The sequence below is a fragment of the Festucalex cinctus genome, chromosome 17, assembly GCF_051991245.1.
Source record: "Festucalex cinctus isolate MCC-2025b chromosome 17, RoL_Fcin_1.0, whole genome shotgun sequence".
In the NCBI taxonomy this organism is placed as follows: domain Eukaryota; kingdom Metazoa; phylum Chordata; class Actinopteri; order Syngnathiformes; family Syngnathidae; genus Festucalex; species Festucalex cinctus.
Genome location: NC_135427.1, coordinates 9595284 through 9612021, shown reverse-complemented (window position 1 = coordinate 9612021; position 16738 = coordinate 9595284). Strand labels below are relative to the sequence as shown.

Below are 16738 nucleotides of genomic sequence, written 5' to 3'. Positions count from 1 at the left end.
CCCTGGACTGGTCGCCAGCCAATCACAGAGACCAACAACCATCCACACTCGCACACCAATGAATGAACCTGCCGTGCATGTTAATTTGGAACGTGGGAGGAGACCGGACGGAGTACCCGGAGAAGAGCCACGCGGGCACGGGGAGAACATGCAAACTCCACCCAGGAAGGTCGCAGCCTGGACTCCAACCCGAGTCCTCCGAACTGCGAGGCGGACGTGCTAACCACTCGACCGCCCCAGATGCAAATCAATTGATCAATCATTGAAAAGTGATTCATGTGAGAAATAATGAGCAATCAGAATTTACTAGCTGCAATATTTATGCCAAGTCAAGAAATGGCTGGTGTAAAGCAGGACGTGGATGTCCCATTCTCGCTATTTCGAAGCCAATATCCTGTTTCAGAGAGTCTGCAGCATGTTTACTTTGGCCCCTTACCAAGTTGCTCAAGTATGAAAATGAGCCATCAAGTAATAACATCCAGTTCTTTAAAAGCCATCAGCGTTCCTCTGACACAACTCTGCAGACGGGACTGGCACAACATGACTTCCACATCCACATCCACTGCCGCCACAAACCACAAACCCCCCCAAAGCAAAAGCCCCTTTACACCCTTCACCCTTAATGATCAACAACGTTTCCAGCCCTGCGTAAAGCCGCGCAACTCAATGACCACAATACAGGAAAATATTGGCTTCCACTTTTAGCAGCTTTCTCATTGGTATCAAGTGGACTTGCTTTCGGTCCATCCATCCATCCATTTTCTTGACCGCTTCTTCCTCACAAGGGTCGCGGGGGGTGCTGGCGCCTATCTCAGCTGGCTCTGGGCAGTAGGCGGGGTTATTACACCCTGGACTGGTCGCCAGCCAATCGCAGGGCTTTCGGCCCTTGTCGGCTCAATATCTGCGACAGCAGCAGTTTGCCATCCAGTAATCAAGCGGTGAATTTGAAGAAACAGCTGCCAACAAGCCAGCAGGCATATTTCAACGAAAAGCGACTCCAGCAAGCTCACTTCCAGACTTTGCAGGACATTTGGTGGTTAGCCAGCTCTGCCAGGAAAGACTTGGCACATGTTGCTTGGCATAGTTTTCAACTCAAAGACAACTTGTGCATGCGAGATGAAACCGGATGCAAAATGAATCACATATTCTGTGTCCGCATGCGGTCTCCCTGTGGTTGGAGTGCTTTCCAGCAGTTGATGGCTGGTCACTGAAGTCACTTATTTGACGAATTCAAAATCGTTGGCTCTGTGTAGCCTAATAAGCATCATTGAAAGGGCTCGTTTGCCTTGACAAAGCCTGCGATGGAGTCACTGCAGCACTAACGGAGTTGTCAGTTTGTTGTCCTGGAGCGCCCTCCTGTGGTGACTGACTGACAGTTCCTTCGCCGTGGCTTCCACTTCGGCCCGTTCAATCAAGAAAGCGTTGAGAAAAAGGCTGACAAAATGAAGTCTAAACCATTCCAAAAAAAAATTCGACAACAGATGACTGAGCTCGATCATCATTGAAAGGGTTACAATGCCATTTCTAAAGCTTAAGGACTCAAAGTATGAGCAATCATCCACAAATGGAGAAAACATGGATTATCATTCCCAGGAGTTGTTTGGCAAAGCAAAATTGCTCCTACGAGCACACTGACGTCTCACCTAGGAAGTGAAAAGGGAAGCCAAGAAAAGAACTGTTGGCTTCCCTTCCATTGGCTCAGTGAAGGTCAGCGGTCATGAGCACACAGCAAGAAACAGACTAGGAAAGTCAAATAGCATCCGTCGTTGGTTCGAAAATTGACTGATTTTACTGATGCAAACAAACATTTTTAGGACAATATTTTATGGACTGAGGAGAAAAAAAGTGGAGCTTTTTGGAACAGAAGCATCCAGCATAAAAGTAACACATTTAAAAAACAAAAACGGCTCTAAAAATAGGTCAGTCAAAAATGAAATACAAAAATAAATATAAATAGAAATAAAAACGACAAAACTATACATACAGAAATAAATGAAAGTTAAAAAATGAACAAAAACAAATGTGAATATAAATACAAAAATAGATTTTAATATCAATCAATAAATAATAAGGCTCTGCTCTCATATTTCATGCTGCAGACAATTTCTGAGTGATGAGCCGGGGCTGCTTTGGTACTTCAACAACTTGTTGTGATCGATGACGTGATGGCTTTCTACCAGAATATCCTGATGGAGACTTTGAATATTTTTTCCTCATCAGCTTTTAATAGTTCCCCCCCGAATAAATACAATTCATATAAAAACGGAATAAAATGACACAACATTTTATATACATCTGTTTTTCAGTTTTTAATGGCTTTTTCTGCTGCAACGTGTACACAAAGTCTCATCTTAGAATTAATCGATGAACTAATAATAAAAATCACAATATCACTTTCTTGCTTGTTCCGTCCCCAGCACGTCTTACATCAATTAACTCCAACAAGAAATGATTTGAGTCATAATGCAAGTCGACGGGGAGCAGCTTTGAAAACGTCTCCACAGTCAAACTCATTCAAATCATCATTTTGCCGGTCAGAGGTTGAACTTCGGGATTGAAGATATGATTTAGCCCACAAAATATGACTTTGCATATTTGTGTTAGTGTGGAACAAAGTGTAACGAATGACATTTGTCAGACTAGTTGCATGTGTTGTATGCAGCAGACACTTGGAGATTTCCCTGATGGCGACTACGACTTCAGACTCGACATTCATCCAGTTCTGCACTTGCATTGAAAATGATGAGCTTACAGCAAAGCTACAAATTACATATCGGCATTTGTGTGTTTTGAAATATACAAATAGTTGCTATAATTGTAGGCCGAGAATTCTTTTGGCTGTAACTGCAGATTTCGGTTCCACACAAGATTGATTGGCGCTAATGGATTCTTTTACATTCATGAGGATTTATATATGCGACGTTCCCATTTCTCAAACAAAAGTCCCCAAGCTGACAACGGCAGCACATGTCCAGACATGTCCAGAGAAAAGGATATGGGATGCCCCGGCCGAGTCCGGTCCCCCCTGGCAACGTCCTCATCAATGCAAACAATTAGTTCCTACTTGCGCGACACGATTCACCAACGACGAGTCGCCTGCTGCTGAGGACCAAAGACTGGACTTGATTGAAGACTCTCCAAGTCAAAGGTGAGAACTTCCTGGACAAACCTCACCAGCGGACTGCTGCAGCCCATCACCACCTTCACGTTCAACTCCTCAAACTTTGTGAAGAGGACTCAAACAAGTCCTGACTGCCGAACGCATGGAGGGCAACTTGGTGTGCGGTGACTTGTCTTCCTCGCCGCCGTTCGACCACTTTGCAGCCCTCATCGAGGAGGTCAGTGGAAAAGTAGAAGCAAGTCACTGGACTGAACGAGACTTTTCAGCTATCTGCACTTGACTTGGTTATTTATGTTAGACAATTGACTTTAGATTTGATGGTGTTTATACATTTTCACCTATTTATTCTTTTCGTTCAAAGCTGCCACACGTGACGTGAGATCATTGCTATTCTTGCTTTACACGTCACAATGGAACCTCCTCCACTTCTGACTGAATTAGTTGATGATTTGAATGTGTTTTACAGGCGCTCACAATGTGCAAGTCATTTATCGAAGGGCACCGTGACCTCGGGGGTCCGAGCTGCTGACGGGGTGAATGGCAGACGCTCACTGATGATCCTCACATAAAGAGCTACTCATTCAAATAACCTTGTTTTCACATTCAAGCAAAATAGTCGGCGACCGAGCAGTGATGTGCTCATGTTAATCTTCTAAAATGTCTTCCAAAGGACATTTGTTGTTCGTTTCACACACAACACAAACTAAAAAACATTTCAAACTGCACAAGCTGTTGTGTCAACTGAATGAAAGATTTAACTCTGCAGGAGACACATGACGTTACAGTTGATTTCTGGTGACTTCTGGCAACTTATCACCAGGCAAAATTCATCGAGCTCAAGCTCAACAGAAGCCAAAGGCCAAGATGCACCTCAGGCATCTGACTTTTTCCGCAATCGATGAAACATAACCTGAAATTAGGAGAGGCAACAATGGCCCGCTGGGCTTCCCGACTGCTGCAGAACACACGACTACACATTATACAGCAGGGTTGCAAAATGATCACATTTCATCTAATTGGCCTAAAAACATTTTTTTTTTTTAAATGGAAAACAAATGAATTATTATACTCCAATAAGGCGCCATTGTCGAGTGTCTGCGCTGACTAGCAGAGTCACCGTGTAATTACTCTTCCATATCAATAGGTGGCAGTAGGTAGTTCCATTGTACTTTGATACAAGAGAATTAGTGATGTCAGATGGTGATGATAGATCGCTTGCCCTAAAATGTGTGAAAAAGAAACTTGCTAACTGCAAAATTTGAAGCCGGACCCTAACCCAAATATGAGTGGAGGTCAAAGGAAAGGAAACATGCTGAGCTCAAGCAAAGTCACTGGCAGCGAAAGACAGCGAAAGACAGCGAAAGCGATCTTCCATTATTTTCTTTTTGGATTGAAACTTTGCTGTGTGGTGACAACGCTGCTGTTTCCCCAAGCAAGGTTGTAGTAGTTAACAAAATAAATCAAAATGAAAACAAAACAGATAAAAAAGAAAACATTTTTGTCAACAAAAATATGTAAATTATAATTATTCTTAAAGGAACTTTGTGCAGTTTTGTTTTTTTGCTACTACTCGCGACCCAAAGGCTCATTCGTGGTTAAATTTATCTTGCACTCAACAAATACTTCAGATAAAAAAAAAAAACACTATTATACAGTCTTTTAAAAAAAAAAAAATCCATTCCTTCGAAACACGACTGTGAACTATTTATAACACACAAACGGGCAACTTTCCTGAGGAAAAACCGCAAAGAAGGTAATGAGAGTTCTTCAAAAGTTGCGACCACATCGCAAGATTCAGATTTGTCATCTTCTGAACAAACTCAACTCACAAATGTAAAGCAGAAATGAAAACCTGCTCACAAAGAGCAAAGTGCGCATCTGGAATTCAAGTTGCATTATGGGTAGCGGCGTGGTGCATTGTGGGTAGGTCATTGAAAAGGAATCGGATCCGATGGAATCGGCTGGAAAGTTGCTCTTTTTTATGACCATGCATAGCATGTGGCTTGCTCACATCGGGGAAGTTGACTTGCAAGCTTGAAAGTGGACAGTTAGGCAAAGATTGTCACCACCAAATTGATAGCGGAGTTGGTAGCCTCGTTTTTTTTTTTCCCTCGCATGCAAACTTATTACAATAAACTAAGTGACAACTCTGGCAACAACATATGGCTCAAAAAATGTTGAAAAACACCAATATACACAATCGGAATAAATTGCAGCAGATTGTATTTTTGAAACGGTTTGGACAAATTGTTTTCACTCAGTTGTGTCCTTTTCAACTTGTCGAGATTTGGAGTCTGCGGAAAACAAAGTCACTTTGGGTTCCTCAGGCTCAACACTGCAGCTTGAAAACACTTTTTCTTCAAAGTCATTGGTCCTTCCAGTGCCGTTTGTTGCCTGGTTGTAGGTTGTGGCCCCACTGCTGAGCAACAGTCGAAACCATTCCGAGTGGCCTCAGGCGGTGGCCCAAGATGTCAAGCGCGTCATCCGCTCCCTCAAGAGCAACGTGTTGGTCACGTCAGGCCAAGTGCACGGCAAGACACGGCTGCCCTTGACCGCTGGTTTGGAGAGTGCGGAGCAAGCCGCCTTCCGGACAGAAAGCAGGTAAGCGAGCGTATGATCATGCGCCGCATTTCCATTCACAAAGACCCGTCAAATGTCTTAGGGGGGCAACCACAGAGAAGAGCGTCATCCACTCCTTGGAGTCAAGCGTGATTGAGTGGAGCCATCAGATCGGCGCAGTGCTGACAAAAGACTCGGCAGAAGCTTTGCTTGAAGGCAAAAAGCTCACACCGCGCGCAGAGTTGCTCTTCTGGAAGAACAGGTCAGCAAATGCGTTTCCACGGAGAGCAAATCTCCACTTTTCAACCTCCAACAAACGCATTCAATGCACCTCACAGAGCAGAGTTCAATTGTGGGCCAACAACTTCGCATCTTTCCAATCTTTCACATGAAAATTGCTCATTTGGCACAAAAGAAGCTTTTATTATTAGTATTTTTATGATTATTCTGAGGGCTACATTTTTGGCTTTTTTATTTTATTACACAAAAACAGGGCAAGGCAGGGATGCAAGTAAAAAAAGGGGATTTAATTAACAAAAAATGTAAACCAGGAACTAATGAAAAATACAAATGAACAAGGTCAAAAACAAACTATAGTGACGAAAACACGAGAGCAACAAGGCATGACATGGACAAGATGAGATGACAGCAACAGCAACAATGACTCAACAAGAAGTGAAAGAAAGCAGGCTAACTAAATCCACATGGTAACGAGAAAACAACAGACACCTGGGCGAGATACAAGAAGCTGATTGGTCAACACGCTGGGAAGGGAAGACGCACTCAGGTGGACGTGATTACACATAACGAGACAAGGAATAAATAAGCAAAAGAAAAGAAAATCCCACCCCCACACAACCAAAACATGACAGAACTCGACCCAAAAGACCTTCCAAATCTCACTGTCTGTATTTACGTGTGAACTAGTACAAAGTAGTTGTATTAAACATGTTTGACAGTATTTATGGGTTTAAAAAAAAAAAAAGTCCTACTTTGACACCTTTTGTAAAATGAAAGGTTTGCTTTTGAGAATAAATTGCCACAATATGCATATTAGTGCAATCATGAGGTTGTTCATTGTATAGCCAGACAGAAATCTATTTTTCTCCTGTGATTAATTGACCGAGCAAATGAAAATGAGCATTTGAATCAGCTCATTCAAATGCTCATTGTTACGTCGACAGTGCAAATCAACCTTTACAATTATTCATAAATGATCCGAGTTCCAGAAGTAGTGAAAGGCAGACAAATGTGACCTTTTGTGTTCTCCGTCTACTTTGGCCTTTAAGATCTGCTGATTTGGAGTACATTTACTCCCAGTTAACATCGCACAAAGGCAACAAAATGGAGATGCTGCTCGATGCTGCTGAGAGCAGCTATTCCGCTGCTTTTCAAAACATCCGACGGGAAGTCCTTGCAGGTAATTACAGACTGAAGAAAGTAAATAATACGGAATAATATAGTTGGCTGTGAATTTTTTTGACATACTAGAATATAGTGTAATTGCACATCCTCTACAGTGGGTGGCAGTGGCGCTGTCATTCTCATAGTGTGCAAGAGAATTGCACACTTGGAGTAGCTCTTCGACAGTTTTATTGGCAAATGACACTATTTATAGTCGCGTTGGGGTTGAGGGGCGGGATATTTTCTTCTTCCTGTGCGGCCGTAACAAAAAATACTTGAGAAGCGCTGGTATAAACTGTCTTGAAATGTGTGTGGAGATTGACGGAAAAGGATTTTGCTAACTTGATTAATTTCATATAAAAACAAATCACATATGTATTCTTGATTATTTTGTACTATTATCTACTTTGTACAATTTTGCTATATAATACAGCTAACGTGCAAAGTTTTGTACAATGGTTGCACCACATATTTACTTGAATGGAAGTTGTGAGTTGAACAATTAGCCATCTAAACAAATAAGCTAGCTCGCCACACAAGTAAAATTCTCATGAATATACAAAATGAACCAATTCACTCGCCGCCATTTTCACATTTCGCAATCCCCTTCGCTCCCGGCTGTTTTTATTGGATTTTGACTGATTTTGCAAGTCCCACAGAATATTGTGTTGATTGCTATAAAACAAAAAATGGAGCCTACCAACAGAAACATTCAAGTCTCTTCTTTCATCAGGAAACAAAAGTATATTTCTATCTGTTTCCATTTTGCAGCAATTAGTATTAGAATCGAGCTAAGTTTCATCATTATTCACAAATCTATTTAGAATTCTGAGGCTTTTTTCTGCTGCCACCTGCTGGCTGTTTGTGTAATAACTACAATTTCTTCAACCATTCTTTGCAGTTGTGAGGCTTATGTATGCTCTAGCATAAAAACAAAAACGTATAACTACGTCTTTGGGAGATGTGAAAACGTCACTACAATATAACGTATTTATACGTTTTTGGGAGCCAATGACTTAATACTTTTTTTCAGGTCATGCCACATGATGCGGTCGAAGGATAACTTTATTTAAAGAATTGACTGTTTTGTAGATGATACAAACTCCTGTCTTGAAATGTATTTCAAAATAAAGTCCCAAATCTGTTCTTTCCTTTTGGTCGCACCGCATGCGCAAACATGGGCCAAACGTATGTTGGCAGCCGTGGAGGAGGCCCGGGACACGTGTATCCACTTGACGCCACTGCAGCGGCTGTTTGAGGACATGGAAAATGGTCCGTTTTCCCACGTCAGATGTCAGATAGGCGCCTTGATGCACACGGTGTGTCTTGTTTGGGCCAACTCTGGACACTACAACACTCCAGCGCGACTCATTGTTCTGCTGCAAGAGACGTGCAACCTCCTCATGCAGCAGGTCAGCCATCGTTTCGTTCCCCTGGCGCACAGTATTTATTCCATGGACAAACTTTGAGGGCAGTTTGTTGTTTGTTTTTTTTCCCTGCGGCAAAAGCGGTTTCTGAAATAAGCACCTGTCAGTAGATGGGTGGCCCGTGAAAACCGAGTGCTCTGTTAGTCCATTAAAGAGCGGTTGAGAGGTTTTGTTTTTTTTTCCCCCCGAAGTTCAGATAAAAGCCTCATTCAAGCTCCCTTGCTGCTTTTAAGGCAAAAGCAAAGATTTGTTGGACGTTACTCTTTCAAGAAGAATCTTTGTTTTGACTTCTAGTCTAGTCTCGGCAATCAGAACATAAAATGAGCACACACACCCTCACACCGCTATACTTTGCACACTCTTCATGTAGCCTACGAAAATAATGCTCAGTTATGATATTTTCGAAATATGTATGTGATTGTAGTTGCAGTTAAGTTTGAACAGTTTGAATTTGTTTGTTTTTCTGTCCCAAAACAGGCTGTGGCTTATTTGACGCCAGAGGAACTTCTCAAAGGCGAAGTTTTTGAGAGTCTTCCGAAGGTGAAAACATGCTTGGAAATTTTGGAGCTCTTCAAGAGCACCTTTGAGGACCGCCGGTCCAATCTGGGCCAGTACCAGAAGAATGGAAACTTGGTGAAGCCGTGGGATTTCCCCCCCACTTTGGTCTTCTCTGGACTTGATCGTTTCATCGACAGACTCATGTCCATACAAGTAAGAGTCGGAAAAACACACCAGGAATTTGTCTTTCCAAAAAAACATCATGAATTATAACAGCAGAGGGAGACAAAACAGGAAGCCTGGCGGTTCGCTTATTAGTGAACGGAAACAATACTAACGTTAATTTGAGGTCGACGATGAGATGTGACAATTGTATGGTTTGCTGCACTCTCTGTCAATCTAGGACATCCTTTTGGTAGCAGTGGACTTCTTCAAGCTTGAGAAATTGGAGATCGGAGGTGTGAGAGGTGGAGTGCTCAAGAAACAGGTCCAGCTACTCCACCAGGAGTTTGTGGATCGTTTGGACATGTTGACAGAGAAGCCCCGTGACTGTTTGGACCTCGACAACCAGGTGAGGAGTTCTGGATCTCACCTTCCTGCGGAGCCTCTCCTCCATTTTAGTGCAGCGTTTTGAGGCGCAAAGCGCACAAGCAATTTCAACCCTGAACACTTGAAAGCGCACAAGAGGCAGCTTACTCCAGAGCTCGCTTTTGCAGGCCAAAACGTCGTCGCCGTCCCGAAGCAATTGACTTGGCTTGTCATACCAAGTTGGCAATTTGGACTGGATGCTTGTGACTTAGTGAGATGTGAGAAGGAATCTGCGATGTGATGTGATGTCACACTGCTGCGTGGTTTCCTGGCTGTGTTTTCGGCCCTGCAGGAGTTTGAGAAAGACGTGCGGGACTTCAAATTGTTGGCGGCCGACGCAGACCGGAGACTCGGCGCCATCTTCTGTCAGGCCTTTGACGACGCTCCAGGATTGGAGCACGCCTTCAAGGTATTGGAACGCGACACGTATGCAAATTCACCGGATCCTCTCTTCTCTTCTCTTCTTCATGGCCTGCAGGTTCTGGATATGTTTGGGGGCTTGTTGGAGCGTCCTTTCGTAGCTCAAGCTGCTCGGGACAGATACTCACGCTTACTAGAAATGTTTGACGAGGACCTGGACGGCTGCAAACTCCTCGACCATCAACATATTAAGATTGCAAATGAGCTGGGTAAGTTTTAAGAAGGCAACCAGTCCAGGGTCTGCCCCCCTGGACCGCCTACTGCCCGGAGTCAGCTGAGAGAGGCTCCAGCGACCCTTGTGAGGAATACGCGGTTCACAAAATGGATGAATCGTCATGTACACATTCTGCTAAGATACAGATGCCATGAAAACAGCAGAGGCCCAAGAATTGAACCCTGTGGAACACCATATGTGAATTCATGTTGCACATGCATATTAATCTGAAGTATGGAGCACGGATCGGTAGGCCAAACAATCTAGCGTGATCACCGACATGATTATGTATGTATTTTTATTATTATTATTTCTTGTAGCACATTTCAACAGATCCAAGGACCATAAAGCTCTTGCGTCGAATATTATTGCTGCCTCGACCTCCTCAAGGGATACTTATAAATATGGATTTTTTTCAGCCAGTTGAATTCTCACAAATTAGGACGAGTACCTCGACCGCAATATCAAAAAGTAGAATTGACCCTAATAGTGTCATTAAAAAAGTTTTTCACAAGCTAGCCCCACTTTCAAACACCTGAATGGGTGAATGAATGAATTTCACAGTGGTGCCCCCCCCAGCTGAGTACAGAATATGTTAATTAGCATAGCACAAAAGAGTTTACAAGAACATGCAGATAAAAATGATGGTGTTTCGGTGACAATAGCAGGGAACATCTTCTCTTCTCTTCTCTTCTCTTCTCTTCTCTTCTCTTCTCTGGGCCTTCATTTGGAGGAATAATGCTGAAACAATAATGCACTTCTAATTGTACTCAGTCACCGTCTTTATAGTAGTTGTGCTACTTTACCGCAGGTTCCGCTCCAGTGAATAAGAATCTGCCAGCAGTCGCTGGAGGGCTGAGATGGGCCCAGCGGCGCATGCGGACGCATGCCGACGCCCTTCTCCAAATTCAGGCAACTCTCCTTCCCGTGAGCGCCCTCTCGTCTTCACACGGACAGCAAATGTACACAAGCATCAAACATTTTGACAATCTCATCGACGGATGCGATTCATTTGAATTTTGCATTCAAGTTGATTTTCCCCTGAATTCTCTTTCTTAACCAGTGATTGGCCTTTTTCCTACTTTGTATTTGTACAGTGATTTCAAAACGAAGGTGTACTTTGCTACCGGTTTGGTCATCGTTTATCAAAGTAAAAACCGATGTTGTCTTATTTGGATGAAACACAAAAAATGTCATGTTTTGGTTCCGTGTGCGTTTGTAGTGTTTTCTCCCGAGTTCTCCGCTTGTCTCGTCATGGTTAACGTCGTCCTTCCCTTGACCAATCAGTGCCCTCAGCCAATTATGTTTCCCAGCTCCGTCTTGTTGGGTGGATGAATAAGAATTTAATCCATTCATTGTTGATTCATCAAGTAAACTCAACAAGTGACTTGCATCTTTTCCACAAAATAAATTAACCCAATATAGGTAAAACAACAAACAACAACACATTTTTGATTTGTACAAAACAGTCCAATTTTGGGGGGATTTGTTCAAAAGTAAGCCATTATTTTGGGCTCGTTTTGTGGGTTATTCCTTGTGACCTAACTTTTTGTGTTCAATCATTTAACAAATTGAATTAAATGAATAACTCAAAAAGTTGGGGTCGGTCCCCTTTTTTTTTTGACCCCTTATTGGGTTATTTTTGATCCAACAGATTTCGAGTGTGGTTGAATGGACAACATTCTCCATTCACTTTTCTAAATTCCATAATTGTTTTCCTTTCCCATTTTTTGTAGGTTCGATAGTCTTGCTTCCTCCAGTGTTTGTATCCATATTTTGCAAATTTTAAAACCCCGATTACCTTGAAGAGAATTTCCCTAACCTCGTCTTGTGACCAACTGTTGTCCGAGGCAGGTGCTTGGAGTCCACACAAGGAGTTTGGCTCATCCACAAGTATGAGGAACTGATGCAACTGCTTGACAGGTTGGAGCATCTCATCTTTGCATTTTGCACGACATGTCATCATGCAGCCATGTTACATATAGCTGAGAAAGGGACCGAAAGGGAGATTGAACACAACTGACAGTCAAAGTGTTGTAATGATGAAGAAGGATTATACACTGGCTCACTCAATAACGCACGGCCATCTTGCATTTTTGCACGAGCGTTCCACCTGCCATACAAGAATGAAATCTGCCTGTTTTCTGTCAAATTGAGAAGTAGGACATAAACAACTGCAAAATGAATGCCTGATGTGTATATTCTTGATATATTATGATTCATCCATCCATCCATCCATTTTCTCAACTGCTATGACCTCACAAGGGTCGCGGGGATGCTGGAGCCCATCCCAGCCGGCTTCGGGCAGTAGGTACATGTTATTCAAATGACATATTGATCATAGTGAATCATATTATTCATATATTGTAATGATGTGCAAATGCCGCTCGGTGTCACGAGGGTTGCGTGGACTCCTTTTTTAGAGCGTGTATCAGATGCTAAAAAGAGGCCATTTTGTTGGTTTACGAAGCAGCCGGCGTGGAACGCAACGTGGACATGCGGCTCCAGGCACGATTGATCTTCTCATTACCGGGACACTGCTCAGTCGATGATCTCACAGGAGTCTCATCATCTCGCCACTCGCCGATGCCGAGTGAGCCGTCGCCTTTTCGGCCACATTTCACATCAGAACCCGCAAGATTCATCGTCTCGTTGCTGCTTTGAATTATGAAAGAGCCAATAAGAAAAAAGAAAGAAGTCTTCTGTTTCTTTATTGCTCACTTTGGCTTGCAATTCATCTCCACATCGACCACTTCAAGCTTGAATGTCTCCTCAAGGTGGAATCATTGCACAAACATTTCAAATGCTTTTTGTTCACAACTGCTCTTCTGGTTTTATTGGTTTCGGTCCCGCCCTAAGCAGCGCCCGATTGGTCCGACGTAAAAAAGGTCGGCTGAAGGGAGCAGTACAAGCTCCACAGTTTGTCAAAACACCGATACCGCCATCATTTTTCTTGCTGGCAACGTGAGAAAATATTAAGACCAATTTGCAAAAAAAAAGTTCCTTTTCTGACCAAACAGAATTTCGTATAATATTTATTGAGTTATTTGTGTTGTGTCATGACCCGACTCAAAAGCCATGACAAAAAACAGGGGAAACCGTTTGTGCAAAGTCATCAAACCAATTTATGACAAATAAGAACGCAAAGTCAAAAGATACGAAACAATAGCGTGTGTCTTGTCTGTAATCTCCGTCGTGTACATGATGTAAGCGTGTGAAAACATATTGTGGTGCGTGTTGAACGATGTGGAACAGAAAGTAAACAAATGGAAACGCGCGTCGGCACGCCTTAATATGGCCCAGGTGAAGCAATGGGCCAGGTGAAGCAATGGGCCAGGTGCCCCACGTCAGCTAATCACTGGCACCTGAGAAGGAAGAAAACGGGAGGCAGGTGGAGTTCGTGCCACTCCCATGATGACAGTTGGCAAAAAAACATTTTTGGGGTACAAGACAATAAAGACTATGCAAGTTCCTTTTGGATGAAACAAAATTTCTTAAAAAGAGTTATTTTAAAATAAAAAACGAGCAAATGTACAAATTTAAACAACTCCCAAAAATTTGTATTAATCTCTTTTCTTTTTTTTTTACGATTATGCAGTATTTGTGTGTAATATTTGAAATTGAATGTTGATTAATTGCTCAGTGTCAGATTACATTGCAAGATGAAATGTGCCTTCTTGGAATGCGTCAGAACAGAAATGTGCATGTTTTTGAAATTGGGCACTCAAATCAAATGGCCAATAAATGTGTCGTGCAACTGGGCTCATTCCAAGCTAGTTTGATGAGGGGCCATAATAAGAATTTCACTGCACATTTTTTTTTCCCATGGCATCAACTGAAAATAACATAAACAAGAAAGAGGACAAAAATCTTAGTATCTCTTTTTGTGCATAATTTCAATAGCAATTTTGGGCCAGCCTAGCATGAATGTGCCAAGAATAATTATGTCATAATAATATGGACTAATAAAATGAAATCACATTTGTAACCCTGTGATGATTTATTGAACTTTTATGATATTGGACCAAGCAAAATCATTCTAGCATTTTTTTTTAGATGAAATTAGAATTGATTTTAAAATGGACCTGAAGTGATGATCTCTATGCAACCTGTTGACGTCCCATTTCAGAATCATCACGGCTGCCGTCGTCATTGTGAACATTCCAGTCATGATGTGGACGTGCGTCCTGACTCGTTCCTCCCCGCTGACAAAACGCCGCATGATTTATGGCCATTAGCGAGACGTTGGATTGCTTCTGCGTCTGCCGTGCCACGATCAGGAAATGAAGCTCACGGCAGAAATCCAATAAGCATAGTTGCTATTTCCAGATTGCTACAGTCGAATGGAGGCCTGTCGTATTGTCTGTCCTCAGCGTCTTGCGGATGAAGCGCAGTTTCTCCTCATCCGACCGTCAAACGATGCTGCTGCACGATTCTCCACTTGACTATTTCAGATACCGCGTCAGCCTGTACGAGACGTGGACGAGGACCGTTGACGGCCGTTGTCATCACAGCCTCAGCCTGCCCTTAATCTGCGTCCTCCCCCACGATATCGGTTGCCATCTTTATTTCATAACTCATACGGCATACGGCACAACATGTGTACAGGAAATCGTGCCTGGAGGCCCGACGGGCTGAAGTGATTCGTGATTCCGTGCACATTTCGACGACCAGATGGCAGTTGTGGCACTTGGTGGCCAGCCTGGAACCTGCTGCAGGACGATACAACAACAAGGTCTCCATACATTTTCAGCAAATCCAAAAATCGACTTTTCATTTTATAATATTCATCTGGTAGCTGTCCAACCGTCATTTTATTTGGTCGGGACATTCTGTACAATAATTCAAGCTGATGTGACGATGCGGCATTCGACACGTTTGTTTTAAGCGATTACGGCCACAATTCCATCGTTGTTGAAGGGGGCAAACGATTGGAACAGATTGCAATCGCCTTCATTTCACTCATTTTACAGCACTTTTTATCAATATGTTTTGCTGTATCGGGCATTTTGGACAGTCACGTGACACCACATCTTAGTTTTGCCAATATGTTGTGAGGTTGCACTTTTATTTCTGGTGGGTTCAAACACTTGTAAGTGACATAATGGCTGCAGAGCATAAATATGTAAAAAAAAAAAAGGAAACAAAGTAGCATGTCCGCACACAAAATGACATTTCGTTTCTTTGTGCCTTTTATAGGAGTGATATTGAATGAATTATCTTTTTTTGTGATGCTTTTTAAAATCACTTTTACAGTACTGTACTTTAGTTTGAATTGAATTTGAGCCGCGACTGCAGCCGGGGAAGCTCAGTGATGTTGACGCTCAGTGAAGACAAGCCGAAGAGATTCTGAGCTGGAAGAGCCAAGATGGGGACGCTCGACCTTTTAACCTCCTGACTGCCAGAAAAAAAATAATATATTGTCCAATCATGTTTAGCTTGATACTCCTCAATCTTTGCGAAGCAACTGGAATACTGCAAAGACATTTTGAAAGAATTTTTAAGCTCTGATGTGTCCACAAGCACATTCACATCTTTCCCACTCGTAGACATTTGGCAGCATATTCAAGAGTTGAAAGCCGACTCCAGAAGATCAAAGGCAACGTGGACGAGATCCAGAATTGTACCAAGTCCTGGTCGAGTCCATTGTTTGACAGGAAGGAGGGCAAAAAAGACGCTTTGCTGAGTCTGGATGGTTTTTATTCTCCGATACGATCGTCTGGTGCGAAGATTCATTTCCTCAAATACGAACAACGTGATTGTGATTTTCCCAAATTCTTTGCTCAGAGGAATCTTGAGCTCTTTATGTGGGAACCCTCGTCAGATGAGTGGAAAGCCTCCGTGGAATCCATTGACGACATGCTCATCGATGGATGTGATCAGTCAAAAACGCACGTTTTTCCTGGACAATGCAGGTCAGATGTTCCAAGTACGACATCGTACGTACGCGCTCAGACAAAAAGTGGCTTCTTCCTCAGTCCTGGGCGGCAGGTGTGCTAACCAGCATTTTTTCTGAAATACACAAATGGATTGAGATGCTTGACTTTTATAATCCAAATGATAGCACAAAGTGACACCTCCAGTTGAAATTCAGCATTTTTTAGGTTGCGTTCATGAGCTGGTATGTATTTGGTTCCGCGTTGTTGCTTCATTAGCCCGTCTTGTCCTTTGTGCGTTTGCTACTTTCAATCTGGATTGTCGGCTTTTTTGAATGCCCATTTTTCTTTTTCTTTCATTGATTTGCCTTTTCGACTTCATGCCTGTCTTGCTCTCCTGCTCGCCAACCATATGAGCAGTTTCGATGCTTCCATTTTAATCTAAGGAGAAAACTAACACAAGAACAGGAGTTATTGTGTGGTCACAGTTTTAACCTCCGTAGACCAACAATGTTGTCCTTCCTCAAACCTAAATCGATGACCCGACTAGCCTTGGAAAGCTTCTTTTAAGACGTGTTTTCAGCGATGTGATATGTCACTTGGGTGTTTTATTGGCAGCAGGCATGAGATG

General features: G+C 42.7%; 1 protein-coding gene across 1 annotated transcript in view; it reads left to right on the top strand.

The window, feature by feature from the left end:
- Nucleotides 1-2647: 2647 nt before the first annotated feature.
- Nucleotides 2648-16738, top strand: part of dnah9 (dynein, axonemal, heavy chain 9) — an 82044-nt gene continuing 67953 nt past the window's right edge. The window contains 19 exon segments of the mRNA XM_077503459.1: nt 2648-2719; nt 2822-2886; nt 3175-3247; nt 3249-3338; nt 5526-5722; nt 5784-5942; nt 6970-7100; nt 8285-8496; nt 8989-9222; nt 9413-9580; nt 9890-10006; nt 10076-10226; nt 11043-11113; nt 11115-11158; nt 12086-12154; nt 14686-14844; nt 14846-14966; nt 15500-15631; nt 15755-16106. Coding sequence (XP_077359585.1) covers nt 2648-2719; nt 2822-2886; nt 3175-3247; nt 3249-3338; nt 5526-5722; nt 5784-5942; nt 6970-7100; nt 8285-8496; nt 8989-9222; nt 9413-9580; nt 9890-10006; nt 10076-10226; nt 11043-11113; nt 11115-11158; nt 12086-12154; nt 14686-14844; nt 14846-14966; nt 15500-15631; nt 15755-16106 — 2617 coding nt within the window.